Source organism: Neomonachus schauinslandi, chromosome 14 (assembly GCF_002201575.2).
Source record: "Neomonachus schauinslandi chromosome 14, ASM220157v2, whole genome shotgun sequence".
Taxonomy (NCBI): Eukaryota; Metazoa; Chordata; class Mammalia; order Carnivora; family Phocidae; genus Neomonachus; species Neomonachus schauinslandi.
Genome location: NC_058416.1, coordinates 3,933,977 through 3,956,220, shown reverse-complemented (window position 1 = coordinate 3,956,220; position 22,244 = coordinate 3,933,977). Strand labels below are relative to the sequence as shown.

The window sequence follows — 22,244 nt, the reverse complement described above, 5'->3', positions numbered from 1 at the left end:
TGGGCCAGATATGGTAACTCTAAATCCATTTGAGCTATAATACTACAATCAGCCCATTAATTTCCGAATCTAAATAGCGCAATCAGCTACTATATTGTGGAGGTGAAGGTATGCTCAGTACTGAAGAGGATGTTTATTCATAGCTAAACAGGAAAGGCCCGACCATACTGTCTCATTCTAAAAAGACAACAGTATGAGCCCAGTCAATAGGTGGTGTTTTCCATAGACTAAGCAGCGGTTACCATCCGGTTGCTCAGCCTGTCCCTGAGAGGATCGGCACGGTCATGGAATCCGAGAACTCTCCAACGAGCAGAAGCTGAGAGGCGTCTAGCCCGCTGGGTTTTAAACGATGTGGTAGGGAACTGAGTGGCCAGACTGCTTCGTCTCCGTCTGTCTTGGACATGGGAATTCCAGGGTCAAGCTTTAGTAGTCCTGATACTTAACATGAGCCAACAGTTAGAAAGTGGGCCAGCCCCCAGCCAAACCGTCACCCAGCATGGCGGGGCTGTGATTCTGCCGGCGCCTTGGGCTCTGTTAGATGCAGAACAGACGGCGCCTACCGTGGGCTCAGCCCCTTCGAATGGCTGTGTAAAGAGTCTGTGTGCTAATTGCCTCTCTTCCTTGATATTTTCTATTCACGGTGCTGAATTTACAACTGATTTCAAGAAAAAACATTCTCCCTCTAGGTACACATTTTCTGTGTGAGGGTTTGAGCTAAAAAAATCTCTGATCAGGATTTGGTGGTTTGCCTCCCAAGTGTTTCTTGCCCCCTGTCTTTCAATGTGTCCAAGTTAAGTATGGGCCAAATGAATGTCATGTTCATGGCAGTTTCTTTGTAGGTTGGAAAGGAGCGAAGCCTTTTTTATTTAATAAGGCTGTATCCGAAATCCAGGCTACTTTTGGGTATATCCGTTAGAATGTTTAACATTGTTTATACATAAAAATGAATTTAAGAAGTAGGACAATAAAACCAAAAGGTGAATAAGAGAAGTATGTTTTGAGAAAGAACCAAGCTCAGTGAGGGTGAGGTGGGCTGGCTAAGTTGTGATTTTCAGGGTTGGTTGGTTCTTGTTATGTTGTTTAGGGAAAGGGGTGTGCAGAGGCAGGGCTGATCTGTGGCAGCCTCATGCCCGGCAGGACGGCGTCGAAAGAGCAGAAGAGGCCGCAGGGTTTGTTTCAGCCGATGGAAGTAACTAGCACAAGGGAGTTCTGGACAACAGAAGTTACTCGCAACACCCAAGGAACGCCGGCGAGGCCCCGTCTCAGAGCCTGGACGTCGGAGTCTGGGAGGACCCTAGCCCGCGCAACCCCACTGCGGGCACCAGGCAGGCAGAGGCCCCAGCATTCTCGTCACGGAGCGTTTCCGAGGAGGCCTCTTGGCCTTCGTTCTCTGTCAGTTATCTGCTGGATGTCCTGGGATTTCTATTAAGAATTCCAGATATTTAATAATACTTTTCAAAGCATAGTTCCTGCTAATAGATACCTTGGCACTCTGTAAATGAAGTAAGACAACAACTGTTAGATCGCCAGGATAATACAGACATACAAGCACAGTAATCAAATGGACATATATAGAAGCAGAGATGTATGGTGTCACTCCCTCTGTTTTGCCCTTTGGCAATTCAGCTTTGAGTTTCTTTCAGCCAGCAAATGAGGAATTAATTCAGTACTGTCATGCTGATTGTCTTGCGACTCCAAGAAAGAGTGGGACATTTTTGTTCAGAAAAATACTGAGGAATTTTAATAGTGAGCAGAGGTGAAGGTAAACAGGAATTTCCGTATTTCGGTGAATGTTATTCCAAGTTTCACACACCTTTTTTTTTTTTTTCTTTTAATGAAACTGCCAATCAGATCGTGTTGTATTCTGATTTTTGTATAAAAATGCCGTGTGTTGGTATTCATGATGCATGAGCCACGTGCTCCGAAGGGAAATTGCCAGCATCACATACTCCGGTGGGAATGGGACCCAGGCCAACGCACGCCCTACTTTGTCTGCGGTGGCGTGAGGCCCGTGCTTCCTGTCCCCGTGCCCTGTCCATCCCCGCCCTTGTTCCTCTCAGTGGTCTTGTACTTGGAAGGATACATTTCAAGCCCTCTCCCCCAACACATTAGCTGGCAGAGATCTTGTTCCAATCTTTCGGGTATTACTCTTTGGCCCTTCACACACTCCATCACCCTCTTTTTTCTTGCCCTGCAAGACCACAGGTCTTGACTATCCAGCCGTCCTGCCTGCCTCTGACTCTGCTTCGGCCATCAGTGTCCCCTGGGGCCCAGAACTTTGCGCCCTTCCCTGCCTGGGTGATTTCACCCTGAAGTTACCTGGGACCACCACCTGTATTCTGGGCACGGCCAGACGTGCAGTCTCCAGCTAAGCCCAGCCTTCCCCCTGGCCCACAGCGTGTTGCCGGAAAGAATCGACTGGATACCTCTTCCTGGTTCTCCCACAGGAATCCAATTCTCAGCTTGACTTCTAAATTGAGAGCTGCTGTCAATGAGCTGATGCTGGAATCCTTGACATTTTGTGCCTTCAAAAAATCAACGAGATTATTTTCATACATTTTTATAATTATGTTTGAAGTGTTTGCTTTGTTTTGTAATGACAGGGTAAGAGAGCACATTTGTAAGCACTTATTTGCAAATAAATAATCTTGATCAAATGAGTACAAGTTAAGGACCTTCGGAAAGTCAATCCGAGGTAAATTTGTAGAATTGCTGTCATCGCAGTTTCTCCCTGGACAAATATTTTACTCTCAGTGTCTCTTCTGCTCCCCGTCATTAAACACAGTCTACTGTGGGGGTAAGTTAAACAGCATATGACTGAGCATAGGAACACGTTTCAATTCTAAAATGGTCAAAGCCCCTCCAGGGCGTTGTTACACCGTGACAACTCCTCTGGGTGAATGTGTCACGAGTTGCGGCTGTTCCCGCTCACAGAGCAGGACTTAGGGTCTCAAGCTCTTCTGTTGCTACAGAGAAATGTTTAAGTACTTCTTTGATCGATTTTCTTGAAATAACTATGGAAACAGTTGTTCTTGTCGCTGTGAATGACCTGAGCTCCCCCCCTAGCACCTCAGCAAACCGCTGGGGTTTCAGGAAGCACCTGCTGGGTTGAAGAACATTTCCATTGACCTCATGTTAGTCCTCCAGACCTTGCTGCCCAGAGAGGAAAAGAGGAGACAGGAGGAACTCAGGGATGAGCCCAGAGACTGAAGCATCCAGAACGAAGCCAGTGAGCTAGTTCATATGAATGCCTTGAACCTCTGCACCTTTGCGTGAGACCAGGAGCTCAGCCCGTAAGTCTGTGACGTCTACCACATCAGACTCCCTCCCTGTCTTCCTTCCACAAAGGTGGACAGGGTTTGATCGCTCTTTGGAAAGCAACGATATCACAACTTGCACGTTCCTTCTCCATGTCTGATGCCACAGATCATTTTCCAAATCTCTTCCACTGTGTTATTTCCTTGCTTAGACTTCCTCATTGGCCTCCCGTCACCACAGATGTCCAAGTTCAGAGCCCTGAGCCTCCCAGGAGCGGAGGAGCCCAGCTTTTCACTTTGCTCCCCTCTCTTGCCCCCACACTAAGACTGTGTAGCCACGCCACACACTTGCTGGGTCTAGAATATGTGTAGAATGGTGGGGGGTTTTCTCCACTTGCTTTCACTGCCTGACAAATTCCTACTCATCCTTCAAGACCCTGATCTTCTGTGAATACTTTCCTGATCCCTACCCTAGGCCAGGCGAGTTCTTCTCTCTTTGAAGGCATGGCTATTTGAATGTATGTTACCTGGTTACTTTATATTTTATTTATTATAGTTGTCTATCATGCTAATATCTTCAAATAATTAATTTCTTAAAAGCTAGGCCATAATTCATATTTGCCTTGCTGATGTAAAGAATTAAATCCAAAGAATTTAGCTTCAGTGTTTGTGGAATATATAATAATTAAGAAAATGATCTGAAATACCCAAGTTCCTAGATGGCACATCCAGCAAATTTAAATAATATAAGCAGAACTAAAACCTTAGGATCCCTAGAGACTTAGAGAATAGTCTTATTGGGTAAGAGAGAATTTACTATGAAACTGTTTCTTCAGTAGTTTCGAATTCTGTGGAAGGCTTTCTGCCTGCTATCTTTGCCTTCCTATTTTGGTGAAATCCAGATAGTAAATAATCTTCCATCTTTCTCTGATGACTCAGCATCTTTCAATGCTCAGATCTGTCATTTGGGAGATGATTTCTCACTGTACAGTTCCGTACGTAATGATGTGAAAATGGTGTGGAAAGTGCACGGATCCTAGGACTCTCTAAGAAATGTTTGGGGTTGGTTTGAAATACCCGACGTACTGTCTGTTGCCTGGTGCGACATGTCATGATGGAGTCGGGGCCACTTCTTCATGCAGCTTACTCAGGCTTTCTGGCCCTGCCGAGGTTTGATCCCAGAAGCTCTGCTTCCATGACTACTGCCAGCCCCTTCCAACTTCGTGACTTGGTGAGCCCAGTGGAACCCACCTCCCAGGAAGCCACTGTGGACACGTGGCAGGTCTTTTGGAACCGGACTCATAGTGGGAGGTTCTGGTGGTGTGGCCACTTACTGCCTGGTCAGTTGGTCAGACTGTCTCTGTCATTGCCGCAGGCTGTAAGTCAGAGGCATGTGATATCTGCCCCGGGTGGCACGGTCTTGCTTCAGAATTCCAAGGATCTGCATTGTGGTTCGCTGTCTCAGACACTTCAGGCCGCTCTTACAAAATACCAGAGAGGTGTATCAGTGGCTTATAAACGACAGAAAGGTATTGCTCACAGTTCGTTTGGCTGCAGGTCCAAAGTTTGGATGTGAGCATGGCGACGGCCCTCGTCCAGGTGACAGATGGCTGATCCCTCGCTGTGTCCTCACAGAGTGGGGAGAGGGAGCTAACTCTGTGCCCTTTTGTAGGGGCACTAACCCCATTCGGGAGGGCTCCACCTTCACAACCTAACCGCCTTCCAGAGGCCCTACCTCCCAATACCATCACTCATCCCTATGGAGATTAGCATCTCCGCATATGAATTTGGGCGGACACAAGTGTTCAGCCTGTGCTGAACAGAAGCCATGCTTCTGTACTTCATCCCCCCCTCCAATGCCCTCACCAGTGCCTCCAACACCGCACCGTCTAATGGATCATAACACGGGGGCCAGGCCGACTCGCACCACAGTCTGTCCTCACAATATGGACTGGAACAACATTCTAAAAGTGGAAGGAGTTTCCTCCAGAATCTGGAGATGCCTACCAGGCGCTGTGCTTCCTTCCTTATGGTGGGAGAAGTAAGATGAACGGTGCATTTTCACTTTGGGGGCAATCTCTCAACAGGCCCTGCACACGGACCCCACAAGCCTCACTGACGTGGCAGGTCCTGACTCTGCAAAGGTGGTCTTCCTTCTTTGGGCTCCCTGCGGCCTCCAGCATGCCAGCCACTGGGCGTGCGTGCGTGCGGCCCATTCGGTGTGGTGTCACGGATGTCGTGGATGTGTATGATGTTCTGTGGACCGTCAAGACAGTCCAGCCTCTCTAGACTGTGTTGTAGCAGGAGGTGGGAGAGTTCACACAGCCTTGAGATAAGCTGTGAAAGAATCTTGTTGCTATTCCCATGCAGTTGCAGACTATTTCTGATCCTCTTTTCTAATCAGAGTGGAAAAGAAGCATTCCGTGCTTCTGGGGCCATTTAACCAGCACTCAGAACATCCAGCACAATACCTGTGCTCGGGGCTATCGGCTGGTTGAGGACGTAGTTCCCCAGCACCCCTCCATAGAGCCAGTCTGGTGAACTGAATGGAGACGTGAGAGACGCCAGCCTCTTAGCATCCTGGAAGCCTCTCACGATGGCACTGATCTCGGCCACACTCCCCGGGATGCTGTAGGGCTTTTTAGTCACCTTCTTGAGTTGGGCGGGTTTACCGCTTGGCATTCCCCACTCTGGTGGCTCTCGTTCCACAGGCCAACAACCCAGTTCAGGGTTAATCCAGCGCCACATACCTTACTCTGGATGTGTGCTTGCATACTGTGTCTGTGGACCCCACGAGCCCGCGGCAGGCTTCCTGGCGAAGTGGGGGTGGGGGGGCATCTGATATCTGGGCTTCCTACAGCAGGGGGTCTGAGTGGTGTGTTTCCACCACCACCTCACTGCCTTTCTAAATAAACTGTAACCAATTACAGATTCTTTGGGATTTGTTCATCAAGATTTCACGGTCAGGTGATAAGATAGACAGTTGTGAACAGAAATAAAGGTACAGAGAAAGGCGCCTGGGTGGCTCAGTTGGTTAAGCGACTGCCTTCGGCTCAGGTCATGATCCTGGAGTCCCGGGATCGAGTCCCGCATCGGGCTCCCTGCTCGGCGGGGAGCCTGCTTCTCCCTCGGACCCTCCCCCCTCTCATGTGCTCTCTGTCTCTCTCATTCTCTCTGTCTCAAATAAATAAATAAAATCTTAAAAAAAAAAAAAAAAGGTACAGAGAAGTGGGTGCTAACTCAGGAGCCTGGACAGATTCAAATGTCCGGGTAACGGCAAAGCAAGTTCACATTTGGTTTGCCCTTGAAGGAACTAAGTAGCACCAAAGAGGTCATGTGGGTGTTTAAGAGTGGGAGCCAGAGATGTGGTCATAGAGCTAGAATGAGTCCAGGGCTCTGGCAGGCTCTCACCTAGCATATCCTGGCAAAACTTGTTTGTCAGCTTCCTGAAAGTGTGTCCCGTCACCCGGCCTATCTGTTTGGACAGGTTCGTGAATATTCAGATTTTCTGCTTCCAGCTTCAGCAGGTCTAGAATCTGAATCTAAATGATTGGCAAGGATAATAGAGGCCCAGGTTTGAGTCCTCTTTGCAGTATCCCCCCCAAAGCGGCCACCCAGCCTTTCCTAACGGGGGCTCATCACTCAGGCCTTGTGTTCGTTTTTGAACCAGTGTTGGGGCCAGGCTGACTTCCCCGTAACTTCTCTGTTGCCCCAGTCTTGCCTGCTAGTGCTACAGAGAATGGACCCCTTGTCGTGTCCTGTAGAGATAGTCCTGTGATATTTGAAGGCCTAAACTGTTCCTCATGAGTTTTCGAGTCCCTGAGTATTTTTGTTTCTCTCCTCTGTATTCATGCCTATCTGGCAATGTTTTTCTTAAACTGTGGAGCACAGATCTCCACCTGGCGCCCTCCACGGGTGTGACTGGTGTGTCCGCACACTGCCCCCCTCCCTTTCTGACCCTGCGCTTGCACTGATGCCGAGCGGGCACGGCATCGACCTCACACGCGGCTACGACCCACACGTTCTTTTCTTCCTGGCCTGGAACTTTTTTTTTTTTTTTTTTACTCCTGATTGCAGGATTTTAAATACTTCAAATATTTTAATCAGACAAGATTATTCTACATATCCACATATATTAGTCATATTACATAGCGGTTTCAGATGACATGACCTGTGAACTATGATGCATTTTACTGAAAATAAATAATAATAAGGCCTAACATTCCCTGAGCCCTTACTGTGTGTGAGGCACAGGGCTAAGCAGATTAGATGGAGTGCCTCAGTCTTCGAGACAGGCATTCATAGCACCCCATTTTATAGGTTAGATTCTGAGATATAAGGAGTTCAGGTAACTGTCTAGCACAATGGAAGATCCAAGATCTTGCAGATGAGCAAGTTATCCTGCCAAGTTAAGGGATGCTAGCGGAAGACACAAGATCCCTGGATCAGAAGCAAAGGACATTATTGGTTAGAGCAGTAGCAGTAACCACGGATCGTGCTTGTTCTGCTTCCCAAACCCCAGCTCCCATTGGTGATATGAAGAGGCCCCGTGGATTCTGTACACGGCGGGCTGACTACCCCAGGGGGAGAGTCTGGACTCAGGGAGCCCAGAACTTTTACTACGAGCAGTGAGCTGGCCAGTCTCTTTCCCGAAAGGGATACTTGTTTCTGTCATATTGGACAGTCGGTAAATCTGCCCTTCGCTCTAAAAAAGACACAGCATCTTGTCTCCCAAGGCTGTTTGCTCTAGAAACATCCTTGAAAAGATGATGTAGAAGAAAGGCACAACACGTGCAAAAACACAGAGATCCATGGAGAAGTGCTTGCCCAAATCATAGTGAGGAATAGCATCCAGGCATGCTGACTCCGTGGCTCTGCTCTTTCTGTTTATTGGAAAGGATTTTGAAGATTGTCCCTTCCCCTTTATTCTCTGATGAACATTAGTGTAAAAGGAGTTTCTCACCATCTTTCTAAAGCAGTATTTGTTAAGCCCTGCTGTATGCCATGCATTGGAGATGCCCTGGTGAATAAATAGAGTCCTTACACCCTGGGAGCTCTCAGTCTAAGGGAGAAGATGGGCATGCTGAGGAATTATTAGAATTCAGTGTGTCAGAGGTGTATACAAAGGTGAGTTAGAGTATCCACTTAATTTCTCTGTAACACCTGAAGTGACATCCAAATTAAAGAAATGTACAATTAAAAATATGTTAAGTACCTAATTTCCTATGGATAAGTTTTAGTATGGTTGCCTTAGAACCTACAGAGTTCTGTCATGTGAATTGAGAAACTATTTAGTAGGTTATAAATGTGACAAACCCCATAAGTGTTCAGGTGTATTCTTCCTGTGCACATTCAGGGAACCTGCAAATTCTCCTAGCGGCCACACTGCTGACCTCCAGAGTGGGCCTGTCTTCTGAGTCTTGCTCTGAGCGAACTAGATCCTTGCCTTGCTGCACCGCTTACCGATGGGTCCTCAGGACCGTCTGTGTTGTGATTTTATTTTCCATCACGTTACCTCTTAATGAGGTACAAGAATCACATCAGAGCCACATGAATAGTGAAGGAGACCTTATGCTAGATTCTAGGAAAGAGAGAAGAACAGATACAGAACATAAACTCTGAACCTTGGGGTCTTTTAAGCTGTGACAATTTCTTACATATCCTGCCCCTTAAAAACTTGAGTAGCTGCTAAAGGCTTAACAAGTGTTGCTCAAGCGCTGGATCTCCAGACTTGCGGTCCATCTCTGTGGCACTAGTCTGAGATGATGCCTTATCAGATAAGAGCCCCAGAGAGGCTTCTGTTCAGGGAGCACCTGGTGTACTCCCTAGAGAGCAGAGCCCATCCTGTCTAACTTGATATCCACACCGCCGGCCCGGTCTGTCATGGACTCTAGTTCAAGACAGGCGTTTGGTGAAGACCTTTGCACGAGGAGCGTCATGATGAGCAGGATGCAAACAGAAAAGTAAGCTGGTTAGGACAGTGTAAACTTGGCTTGTATGTGTGTTCATTCCGTTATCTGTACATAAATGGATGTGTGCGTATGTATGTGTAGATTTCAAGAAAAGATGAAAATTTGACATTGATTAAGCGGATCATTTTTTTTTTAATTTCAGAAAGTAGCCTATTATGGGCTGAAATGTAATTATCTGGTGCTGTTAGGGGTATAGGGGTTGTGCATTCATGGTTGATCAGCTGCCTCGAGTATCAAGATGAGGCATTTGTTAATCCAGAGAAAAGCAACTGAAGGAAGCAAGGAGGATGCCCCCCCGACTTCAGGCGCGGAGCTCAGGGAGCCTGCTTCTGCTGCTTCCGTGTCCCCTGACGCCCCACCAGGGCCAGTCATGCAGCTCTGTTCTCTGTGACCGTGGGCAATTCCAGGGCTAAAAGTGGCCACTAAAGCACATTCTAAGTTCTTTCCCAAGCATTGCTGATGGCAATTTCGCGTGGGCAAATGGCTGTGTGTCCAGAGGAACGGCGGACATTGCTTGTTCGTGTCTCCATGTTTCTTGTGGGAGCTCCTAAGTTGTCGTTACACGTGGCGTTGAATTTCAAGCCTGTTCAAGTCACCATTCCCCTTATGAAGCAGTTTCGGGAGCTCCTGCGTGGTGTGTCCGTTACCTGACGCCGGGAGAGGACCTTGCCCTTGTGTCCTCATCTGTGCATCGTGCCGTGTGATCCCCACGCACGGCTGCACGTGGCTCCGGCGAGTGCTGCCTGCTACGTGGCCGCCCATCCCAGAGCCACGAGGCCGTTGACTCCTTAGCGAACTAGTGATAATTGCAGAGGGACGTTCTCAAGTTTCCACCCTGATGCGGCCCGAGTAGCCGTGTGTGATGACTGGGTGCCCCCCTACCACACCCCGTCACGAGACGTCGTGCCTGTCACTCAGCGCGCGCCACGACAAACTTGGGGACCTCGCACGCGCGTGCGTCGCCGCTCAGACGAACGGCTCGGTGCTGCCCCCAGACCCAGACACAGTGGCCGCGTGTCCCACGCGTTCCCACCGCAGAGGGCAGCCCCTTGGGCGGCGGCGTGTCCAGAAAGGATTTCCCTCCGAGCTCAGAGAACCAGCAGGTGTGTGGAAGGTGTGTGTCTCTGTCTCCTAAACCTGAGGTTTCCAGGCGCTGCATTTCACTCAACATTTTAATTTGTAAGTTTGTTTTCATTGTGTCCATTTTAAAGCAAGGGTTCAGGCCTCATCATGTGTCTTTTGTTTGATATATTTTCCAGCAGTTTTAAACTTTATTATGCAGGCATTTAGATATTCTGCAAGTTGAACATAGGAATTTAACTTAGGTACTCAGGAAGATGTTCAAAGTAAAGACTGTAGTAGTTCCTGGTTAAGAAGAAAGTGTTTCTGTTTTCCACCCTGACCGTGGCTGTGTCCGCACCTCCGTCCCCAGCCCTGAGCTATCACCACTCTGTCGTCGTGTTCACAGAAGGCAGAGCGCGGTCCGAGGCTGTGGCGAGCCCCCAAACGCGCTGCCTGGGGCAGGCTGGGCAGCCCCATGTACGGCCCCTGCTCTCTCTGACTTCCACAGAACGAACCAGGCCATTGTGAGTGGCCTCAGTTTGCTCGTCCTGACAGTCGCTGTGAGCACAGTGCTGGGGCATCCTCAGCAGCTGCTGGCTCACCCAGGTGAGCGTGACCTCCAGCACGCCCCACGGTCACGCGTGTGCCCTCTCTGGATCTCATCCTTGCGAAGAGGTGGGGCCTCACCGTGTTGCCCCCACACGATGTTCAGGGCCCCCTCACCCACACAAGCCAGCTTAATAGGAAAACAGCAGTGATGTGCCCAGAACAGATGATTCATTTTAATATGTGGAGAAGAAATTTGCATTGTTTTGGGTCTACATAAACAGCCACTGTCATTCGGCTATGAGCAGATGTTAGACCTCCGAAAGCTTTGCTGATAATTAAAATACTAACATTGAGCATTTTAGCCCAGCTGCAGGTTCTGTTTACTGTAAATTTGATTTTAATGGTGCCTCTGTGCTGTTACCGAGGAGCAGTTAGCTTTTTACCTCCATACAAAAGTGTCCACAATGAAGACAAATGTCTGTTTCCTCTCATTTCCTTGGGAAAGATAGGAAGATACTGCAGTATACAGGAAATCTGAACATGCCGACAAAAATGAGTGTGATCTTTTTGTAGGGTTTGCCCAAAAAACAGAAGGAGACCAGTTTAATCTGCCTTGTTAGCCCCTAAGCCCGCCTTGGAAGAGGAACACTGCACTAACAACATTGGCCGGCTGCTTCTTTGCATGATTTTACCTTTTAGAATGTGCGTGATGTGTACAACTTTTGAAAAATAGGCCTTGTCTCCTAATATTGTGTTATCTGTACGGGGAGTTTTATAAGCCTGTCAGAGGACAGTAGGAAAAGGTCTTGGCCCCCTAATTTCTTGACTCCGTAATGCAAGAAAGAACATCGGTGCTAGTTTGAGTCGAACAGAGGAGGCGGCCTTACAGCAGGCCAAGGGGCTGCCGCTCCCCTGGGATCTTGGAAGGAAGCGTCCCAAGGCCAAGGCCGGGCATCCCGCGGCTCCAGTCAAGCCCCGAGGCTCCTCGGATGCATCAGCCGTTACCACCACGACGGGCGCCCAGACCGCTGCGGAGAGCAGGAGGGCCATGGCCCCAGGGGAGAGCACGCCCGGACAGAAAGCGTCCCACACGGAGCCCTCACAGCGGCCAGGGGCTGACCTGGATACCCCCAAATGTGTACAGAATGCCAAAGGCTCTTGGCGCTGATCCCGACACAACGGCACCTCCCCGTCGCTTTGCTCCAGACGGGACTTCAGACATTTGAGCCCTTTCTGCTAGTGAATCAGCTGGCGATTTTTAGGAAGGTGCTCTTCATGGGTAAAAGACAAGATCAGAGTACTTTACAGTTTAACTTTAAAATCCCATTTCGTCATTTCTGTCACATGAGTCAAATTTCCGAAGTTCTGTGACTGTCGCAGGTCATCCTTCAGCACTGCCGGCAGGCCTCTGCCACAGCCAAGAAAGGGTTAACCGCGCGCTCCCCTTGACCTCCCTCCCAAAAAGCCTGTCAGGATAACCTTAAAGCACCATTCTTATCTTCCTGTGGGAGATTTGTGCGCCTGGCTCCCATTAGATCTTCATGCATGGAAACGATGATATATACCTAAGAGTCTGATATAACACAAAATTTCTTAGGGTTTGTGACTTTAAAGGTAAAATATTGTCTTTTATTCTTTGTCACCCTTCAGTGCCCATGGAAATATCTAGGCCCATGGAGACTGTTCACGGTAAAGTTAGAAATCTGGCCAGTCATGTATTTCTAACTTGAGATAAAATTTATTCTTAGTTTTGTCTGAACATCTTAGAATTTCTTTCAGGGGTGATATTTGATAATCTTTGATCACTACCAATCATAAATGTAGTACTAATGATAACTGAGAAAAAGGAACTAAAACTTTTGTCACTTAAATCTGTGTCCTGGCTTACTGTAAGTATTCCTTCAGTAAAAATTGCATGGTGTATCTTATAAAATTTTGTATTTGAACTTAGGTGGAAGGGTCTGTCAGAAAGGATGTGGACTTCAGTTAATTTTTCACAGAAAAATATTTTTTCTCATCTCATAAAACAGTGGCCTTGGGGCGCCTGGGTGGCTCAGTCGGTTGAGCGTCTGCCTTCGGCTCAGGTCATGATCCCAGGGTCCTGGGACCGAGCCCCGCATCGGGCTCCCTGCTCCACGGGAAGCCTGCTTCTCCCTCTGCCCCTCCCCCTGCTTGTGCTCTCTCTCTCTCTCTCTCTCTCTCTCTCTCTCTCTGTGACAAATAAAACCTTTAAAAAAAAAAAGTGGCCTTCACAAAGTTGAGGACAGGGCTATGGCTTTTACTATAACTCTGACATCTACCTTTATACATTTATTTGTGGTACAAAGCAGATATTTACCAAATTGCCTTTTAATTATTATTTTGTGGTGTATATACCATCCTTAGGCTAGTTCATGGCAGAATGACCAAAACAGGTCTGTGCTCTGAAAGAAATCTCACTAGTACACCTATCATTTTTCACAAGCGTGCCGGAGACTAAAAATAATTTTGATTTTGTATCTCCAGTCACCTAAATATTTGTGATTTGTGTGTGCATTTTATTAACACTGACCAGAACACATTTCTAACCCTTGGAAATAATAGTCATAAGGTATTGACCATCTTTGTTCTCTCAAAAAAAAATGTTTTTGATAGCGAAATTGTCATTTTGGCCTGGGTTTGTAGGAATGAGAGGCTGCTCTCGCCATTGCGGTTATAAACCGGGTTGGAATTCCTTCTTAAACCCCTGGAGTGGAGTTTTCCTTCAGGGACGCGAGGCAGTGCAAAGCGTTTGGTCCAGGGAGCGCCCCCTAGTTTGTGTCCTGTTCAGGTGGAAAGCCCTCACTTCTTCAAAACCAGGTTTTGGTGGGAGGAGCTCTCTTAGGGACATCCTGCAGCAAGACCGGTAATTAGTATTGTCCAAAGAGTGACTACACTATGTAGCAATTATTGATACTGCTTTGACGGGCTGTGCTATTGTAGGAATAATTTATCCCCTGCTTCGAAATTTCTACAAGGTTATATTGCATTGAATTTTAATTTGTCATTTTTTCTGCTCTCACTTGAAAAACTTATAAGCTTTTGTGACATTAAAATATGGTTCTAATTTATTAGCATAATCTGTTAATATTGTTTCATTTTAATAGACATTAAGTATGATTTCTTAACGTTCTTGTTAAAATTACATCTTAAAATTGAAGTCAAGAAAAATCATATGTGGCTTAAGATTCACAGTGTCATGTGTGCCCCAAATTTTTATATGAAAAGTATTACTTTTTTAATCGTGTCCTATTTGAGGTGCTTTAATTGTGACAATGAGCCAGCCTAGCATTTTCAAGCTTAGTGCCCATCCAGAACACAGAATCTCAAACACACACAGTAAGAGCGCCTCTCTGTCGGCCGGATAGAGTGCTCCCCGATTGTGACTCCTTTAATAAAGCCTATTAGATCTTTACAAAATAATAATAAAAATAAAACACAGAGAATCCGACATAACCTAGCAGTGTGTAAACGTGGAATACAGTTTCAGGAGAAGCTTCGAGATTTAAAAATAAATGCTGCTGGCTGCCACGACGTGGCTCTCCCAGGGTATCCGCGCAAGCTTCCCCGGCGTGTGGAGCATCCCACCCCACACAGGGCTCTTTAATGCCATCTTTATCTGCTACGCGATGCATGAAATCTACTTTCGGCTTCAGAACTGCGGGCCACCTTTGACCCCTTTCGTGGAGACACAATGTGACCTTTCTATTGTCATCGGCTTTCATTCTCCTGAAAATTCTATGAATTTTTATTACGAGTTTTTTTTAAGCCAAGCTGAGGCTTCCACAAATTACTTGACGCGGACGAGATGAAGTTGTTGAAGTGGCGTGAGATAAGTTTTACAGCCGGCCTGGGCGCCGCCGAGGAGTCCGGGCCCGTGTCCTGCAATGTCATACGCCAGTAACTGCTGAGCCTACTATTGGATAAATACATCATTTTATGGAACATTGATTGTTCTATAAACCCAATGGAGTATTATGCTCTATGATCAAACCATTTAGATTGTGTGTAGAGCACAGAAAATGCCATATTCAGGATGGTACTAAAAGTGCCATTTGTGTATTTTATGGATGTCATTACAGGGGAAACTTCTCTCTGTAGGCCCTGTTTACTGCAAAATTTTTTAGTCTGTAATGACATTTTTCATTCACAACGTATGGCTTCAAGAGAGGGGGCCCTTGTTTTATTTGTTTCATTCGAGTTTACTGCACAAATTCTGTACATTTTAATTAAATGTAAGCTTAACAAAAGCATAAGGTCTTTATTCTGTGAGAAAGAGCAATGACAGTAACAAAAGAATAACATACACACACAGAGGGGAAGCAGTTGGGTGCTAGAACCTGTGTGCAGCTTCCCATGAGCCCCCAGACAGCGAAACAGAGCCATCCCCGTGGTTTTGGGGGGTGTGAGCCTCTATCTTAACCCCTCCACTGCTGTGTGACACTTTGTGGTTTTCAACTCCGAGGATTCTCTCTTCAAGAAGGACCTGGAGGGCTCCTAATGATCTCCTGGAGAAGTGAGCCTAGTTCGGAACCATTTCCCGGAAAACAAACCCTCCGCTCCCCGCAAAGCCCTTCTCATTTCAACCAAGTTGTAGACTTTCAATGCATTCAGCTATGAGAAAGGCGTCTGTCTCTGTACTCCTGAAAGCAAATGGGCAGTAAGTTGGGATTTTTCATAAACAGGCAGGAGGCTGCATTTTAACCTGTTTGCCCCTTCTGCACAGAGCGATTTATGGTCCTCTTGCAAACAGGTCCAAAAAGGCTGAATCAGATGCACGATTTGATTAGCTACTATGATCACTGAAATCCGACGATGTCTTTGAAAGATGTAAAACATAGTAAAGCATAGATGTAAAGCATAGTGCAAACATTATGTCGGGCGTCCATGCTCCGTTAAAGATTGGTGCACTTTTGGACCGATAGCGGGTGACTAAGCAGTTAAGGGTAAGCCTGTACAGAGTTCCTGTTTTCCAAATACTGTATCCATTTGGCCATTTGCATTGGTGAGCTTTACGGTTCATATTTACTAGAAAGAGCTCAGAAATTGAAGTTGATGTGCCCAGTAAATTTTTGGTCATAGCCCAGTTAGAATTTAAAGTTACAGTAGAGATTCACATTAGTTTAAAATGACACTTGAACTTCTGCATAGCTCCACATTAATTCATTATGGGCGAAATGGAAGAATCTTCAGTGGGTGAATCTTTTTCAATCTGATTGAGGCTGTTACATTTTATAGGTGCTATTTTTCAAAGCAGTACTGACAGCACTCGAAGTTATTAAATTGCTGAATCAAAAGATGGACCTGCACTCGCATTTATGAACTGTGATGGAGTAGCGGGGCTCGCGCCAAACTGAGGGTAAGATGTTGGCGGTGTCAGGCTTCATCACACGCCATCGTGACAGTGGTGTTTACCCATGTAGTTCACTTTAATGGTCTGGAAGTGGCTTAACCCACCTCTGGATTCAAATAAATTCAGTATAAGTAGTTCAGAATAGCATCATTATCAGTGCTGCAAGGGATTCAGAGGATAATTCGACACCCAAGAGATTTTCCGTCCAGTTGCAGACTGAAGAAGGGTAGTGCAGGGGCTCCAGCCTATAGGCTTTCTCCGGAGACCACCAGAGCACAGGACGCCTGGTGGCCCCTGCCTGCGCTCGTTTCTCCTGCTTTGACATCGAGGTACTATGGCCTCTTCTGTAATTAATTGGGGTTGATTTGTAGGCTGCCTTCTTTATTTTTGTGTCTTTATTTCTTCATGTCTCCCCCCGCCCCTGGCCCCGAACTCTAAGTTAGACTGAAAATGCCCTTGAAGTTAGGGAATGGACAGAACCAAGCAAATCAAGTTCAGGGTGTCATGATGACAGAACGGGCAGAAACTGGATGGAGTGCAGGGCGCGGAAGGCAAGCGGAACGGTTACGTCCCAGGTAGAGAAGAGGATGGAGGGGAGAAATTGCAAGGGTGGAGGAGGAAGACTGTGGTGGGTACGGCAGACCGGAGACCCAGGGGGCCCCGCGGACGGCACGCTGAGCAGGACGGCAGCACCCCGTGTCCACGCAGGCACGCACGGACGTGGGAACGGGGGGACACTGGAACGCCCTGTCCTCACCTGCCCAGCCTGCTGCCTGGCCTCCCGGCGCTTTTGAAGACAGAGATTTTAGGGAGATTTAAAGTTCAGAAGATAAACTGGGAGATGAGGTCCAAGTATAGACCATGATTCAGCCCTTCCTCTCGAGGACCCATGTGGTTCACCTACTCTCGTGCTTGCCTTCTGAACTGTAATTTTCCCAGGGGTGAGCTTTTCTTTGACAAAGCAGGAGAAGGGGGGAGGGGAAGGTGGAGGAGGGACATCACAACAGGCGCATCCCTGGGCAGGGCAGTTTAAGTGCACTCGGTTGGTTCCTGGAAACTCGCCCTAGGCTCACAGAACCGTTAGAAGGTCTTCAGAGGCCCTAGAGCTGGGAGTCTCCAGTGTGAAGACCACCGATGCCCTGTGACACCCACCCCCGGGCACCACACGGTGGGCATTCGGGAGCTGCTCGCTCAGGGAGGCGTAGGAAGGAGCAAGCTTTCGTGCTCCCGGCCGGTTCTTCTCTTTCCTCAGAGGGTAAACAAGACACAGAGCGGGACGCTACAGTTAGGCCCGTCATTTAGCTAGAGTCATCGATGCTTTGGCCCCTCCTCGGAGAAGGTTCAGTTGACCTTTGCGATGTGATGGCTTGGCCAGGCCTGGTCCACCCATGGCTGCAGGACCAGCCCGGAGCAGCGCCGCCCCTCCCCCCCGCGACTCCGCCCCCCTCCCCCCGCCCCCCCGGTCAGGGTATCCCATTATCCCCGAATGAGCATGAGGGAGGGAGGTGTTGCTGACAGAGATCGTCCTGGTTGATGCCACACGTCTTTTCCTGACCCGAGAGTCTGGGATCCTGTCGACTTCCCAAGATTCACGCTGTAGAGAGTTGTCTGGGAAGGCACAATGTAAATTGGTCCTCATAGTTGTTTAAGAAGATGGATTACCTGTACACTTTACTTCCTCACTGCGAGTCAGAGCCTCAGAAGCTGAAAGAACATGGTGACAGAAAACCGATCCCACGAACTCGCTGTGCAGTGAGCTTCCTCCCAGTTATTTCCATGCACACACCAGCCACCAGGAGATCCTTCCACTCCCTCTGGCCTCTCACGTGAAGGGGGAAGCAGGGGTAGGACTTCCCCTGACCTCTGAGTGTCGAACAACAGAGCTTCGCTGCAGTGTGTGCGGGATGGGCCAGGAGTTTGCCTTGTTCAAACGTAACGCGGGAGTCCAGATCCTGGACCGTTGCCCACAGTCTGGGTGTGAGCCTGGGGGTGTCCTCTTGGCAAATGGGATGTAACAGCTTCTGTGACTCCTACCTGAGCCACTGAACCCACCGGACGCGGGCCTTGTCTGGGGTCCGTACTCAGAGTGGACTCTGTGTTGAAAGAAGTGCTTTCTTGCAGAAGAGCCCCAACATGGAGAACAAAATGGCCTTTAAGGGATGCTAGCAGTACATAATCTTATCATTTTCTTTGCTTCGGTAAGGATAAAGGTGCTTTTTAAAAATGACCTACAATAAAGAGAGTAAAGTGGAGCATTTCAGAACTGGGGTGGCCATTGAGATATGGAAACTCTCACATAGATCACTGGCAGGTCGTTCTCTCATTTAGGGAGAAGGAGGCCACAGTAAGAACACAGAAAATTTGGGATTTAAAGACAAAAACAGGAACTCTGTTTAAAGAGTCATTCTGTTTTGAATAGGAAATAAAGATGGCAGTTGCCAGGCCTATTTTACCCTGTCAAGTTATTAAACAAGCATCGGCCTGGGTCGCAGGTGGCGCCGGGGAGGTGGGTGTGTGTGCGCGTCCTGTGCCCTCCTCACAGCTGTTCAAAACCTTACAGAAAGATGCGCCTTTGGGTCAGAAGATACTGCCACCGCTCGGTGGCCTGCGCGCCCACCGGCGACTGAGGTCTTGTTGGCAACGGCAGCCGCCGAGGGCAGTAGCCACACTCCTTCCCAGGCGCTGGCTCTCAGCGGTGCTGTTCGGGCAGTGTGAGCAGAGGACGGGGAAAGCCCGGCTGCCGGCACGCCTGTCCCCTCCCGCCCCAGTAGCGCGGGCGCCCGAGGCCGCCCTGCAGTGTGGCTCACTCTAGAGTTTCTGCTGAGGCTTTGCAGCTGCTGCCGAAGACTTGTCTTACTTGTAAGCCTAAAAGTCGTTTTCCAGGCTCTAACTGGTCCCTGTCTCCCATAGGCATTGTGTCCAAGTCCTACGAGTGCCGTTTGAAGGGCCAAGGAGCCGCCTTCGTGGAGACAGACAGCCCCTTCACGGCGGCCGCGCTGGCAGAGGCGGCCCCTGGCAGAGAGCGGCCCCTTAGGAGCAGCAGGAAGCAGGCGGCGGTGCCCGAGCAGGTCCAGCAGGTCATCATCATCCAGGGCTACGACGGCGAGTTCGCCCTCGACGCCTCGGTGGAGGAGACGGCCGCGGCCACGCTGCAGACGCTGGCGCTGGCCGGCCAGGTGGCCCGCGTGCTGCACATCACGGAGGACGGGCGGCTCATCGCTGCGGGCCACGGTGGCGCCCCCGTGGGCGGCGTGGCGCCCGGGCCGCTCCTGCCGGAGCAGTTGGCCGACGGAACCACCCAGGTGGTGGTCGTGGGGGGCTCGATGGACGGCCGCGGCATGGACGAAGCCCTCAGCCCGGGCGGTGCCGTGATTCAGCAGGTGACCAAGCAGGAGATTGTAGACCTCACCGAGGCCGGCGTCCCCCCGCCCGACACGGCCTCCGCCCTGGATGCCCTGCTGTGTGCGGTCACCGAGCTGGGAGGGGCGGAAGGCCGGGCCGGGCCCGACGACAAAGGCAGGTCCGGCCACAAAGACGTGCTGGTCCAGCTGCCCGGGCCGGACATGCCCGCCTCCCCCCCCGCCGCTGCCCAGCCCGAGGCCCCCGAGATCCACATGTTCCAGGACGTCCGGGAGAGCGCGGCCGCCGTGGAGCCCGTGGAGCTGCTGACCCAGGTGGTGCGGCCCTCGGCCGTCCCCGGCTCGCAGGAGCGCCCGCAGGTGGCCTTCAAGAAGGTGGTGCAGGGCGTGCTGCAGTTCGCCGTGTGCGACTCGGCTGCGGCCGGGCAGCTCATGGAGGAGGGCGTCACGCAGGTCATCGTGAACGAGGAGGGCACCGTGCACATGCTGGCCCGAGAGGGCTCGCAGATCATCATGCAGGAGGCCGAGGCCCACAGCCAGCACGTGGACCTGGCCGAGCAGGACGCGGAGATCTCCCAGATCATCGTGACGGAGGAGCTGGTACAGGCCATGGTGCGGGAGTCCAGCGGCAGCTTCCCCGCGGGCGCCACGCACTACATCCTGACGGAGCTGCCCCCAGGCGCGCAGGAGGCGGCGGGCATGTACTCGCACACCGTCATCGAGGCGGCCGGCCCTCAGGAGATCCTGCAGGCCGGGGCCGCGCTCAGCGCCGAGGCCATGGTCCCAAATGCAGCCGAACAGTTGACAAGTATGGTCATTTACACCCAGGATGGCTCCCCGGCCGCGACCGTCATCCAGAGCCAAAGAGAGAGTCACGAACTCCAAGAAGCCTGAGGGACGGATCGTCACGCTCGGCCCCAGGGAAGGGGTGGTCCGGTCCGGCCCGTGTGGGCGCGGCCATCCCCGGGCTGCACGTGCCACGGCTTCGGGACAGTGGCGTGGCCGTCCGGAGGGGTGGCGGCCCGCGCTCGGGGCGAGGTGGGCACGGACCACGCAGCAGCGCGCACCAGGTCCCCGGGGGCCCGCGGCCGGCCGCCCACCCGAGCCCCGCGCCGCTGGGGAGGCCGGGCCGGGGTGCCGCTGGGGCGGGGCCCTGTGCCGACCACACCCGTTTCCTGTTCGGTTCTTTCGTGACTGGTCTTTTCCCTCTGTTCTATCCACCATGCTGAGGCGAAGCCACGTTGTTTTCGGTCTCCACCCACCCCTTCCCCCGCTCCCCGCAAATGTTTTCCCATTTCAGTTATCAAAGGATTGTGCCTAGTGGTGGAGAAGTCCGAATGGTGTATCTTGTGGCCTGAGACCTGCCTGTTCGTGCCGTCCAGCATGGAGCCATTTCCACAGTTTATTATAGGTTTGGTTAAACATTGTAGCTGCAAGTCCTCCTGTCTTGAGCAGTCCACCCTTGTCCATTCTTCTGAAATCGTAGGGTCACGGTGTCCCCAGACCAGAGGAAGACCTCGTAGCTCCTCTGACGCATCACTTCCCCCCCCCGGACGTGGTGGGCGTGTTCTTAGCTCTGGTTGCACTCTGCTTGAAAGAAGCCTTCTCAAGCCTCCGGTTGAGAAAAGCCTTGATATTTCTATTGGATGAAAATATACCTTGGTTAAGACAACCCAGTGCTTCTAATTTTGACTTCGTTTCATACAATAAAGTCTATATATGAAATGTGCACTCTGGAAACTAGTGTTCATATCAATATTTTGCTTTTATAACGAATGTTTCTTCATATTGATACCATTTTTGCGGGATTTATTTGTGATTCGTGTCCTTGTGAAGAAGCTGACGTTCAACGTTACTAACAGAAAGCCATGCCCCCTGCAGCCCCGGCCCCAACCAGCGTCGTCCATGTTTAGTTGTGGGTTCACTGCAACTGTGGAATGCAAGTCTGTGTTCTAGTAACTCACTTCTCCATACGATTGCTCTTCCTTTTCCAAACCTGTAAACACGATCCCCTCCCCCAAATGCAAAGGTTGTTTTTGTTCTATTTTTTTCTTTGAAATAAAATTATAGCATTGAAAGAGAATGAGGTTCTCTTTTTTCCAGCAGCCAGCCAATGGGCAGCTGTAGAAACTGGAAAGAACTAGTCCTTCTGTCTGACAGGGCAGCTTCTCCGCCCGCTCTGCCCATGTCCAGGGCACCTCCCGCGGCCTCGTGCTGTCTTCTGAGGGTTTGGCACGTGGCCCAGGCACCTTCTGGTGACAATAGCGTCTTCTGTCACAGTTAGTATCTAAAAATTGTGAGGAGCAGACACGAGAAAAAAGGAAGAGAAAACAGTGCCTCCTGAGTGTAAGGTCCCTTCCTGGGAGCGCAGGGTAGGGGTGCGCTGCGTGCAGCGCGTCCTCGTCCCTCTGCAGTCCGGCCATCCCAGGGCCACCTCCCTGACACAGCTATCCCTCCCCCACCCCCCAAAAAATGAAAGGTAAAATTTCAAGTTTGACACCGAGAGTCATAATTAGCTGAGTATGACTTGCTCATGTTTCTTAAAAATGGCAGGGCGATCCACTTCTTCCTAAACACTTGTCTCAGCCAACAGTGACAGGATCAACTCCCGTTTGTTACCAGGATAAAGGTGACCTTTATAAAGTGATGCCCCTCTCCAAGCTTCTCATACGTG

The 22,244-nt window shown here is 49.9% G+C and overlaps 1 protein-coding gene across 1 annotated transcript in view; it reads left to right on the top strand.

Annotated features, from left to right (window-relative positions):
* The window catches only part of ZNF407 (zinc finger protein 407), a 440,591-nt gene extending 418,944 nt beyond the window's left edge, over positions 1-21,647 (top strand). Inside the window, exon 9 of the mRNA XM_021686162.2 lies at positions 19,122-21,647. Coding sequence (XP_021541837.1) covers positions 19,122-20,464 — 1,343 coding nt within the window. The 3' untranslated portion in view covers positions 20,465-21,647. The remainder of the gene's footprint in view (positions 1-19,121) is intronic.
* The last annotated feature ends 597 nt before the right edge of the window (positions 21,648-22,244 follow it).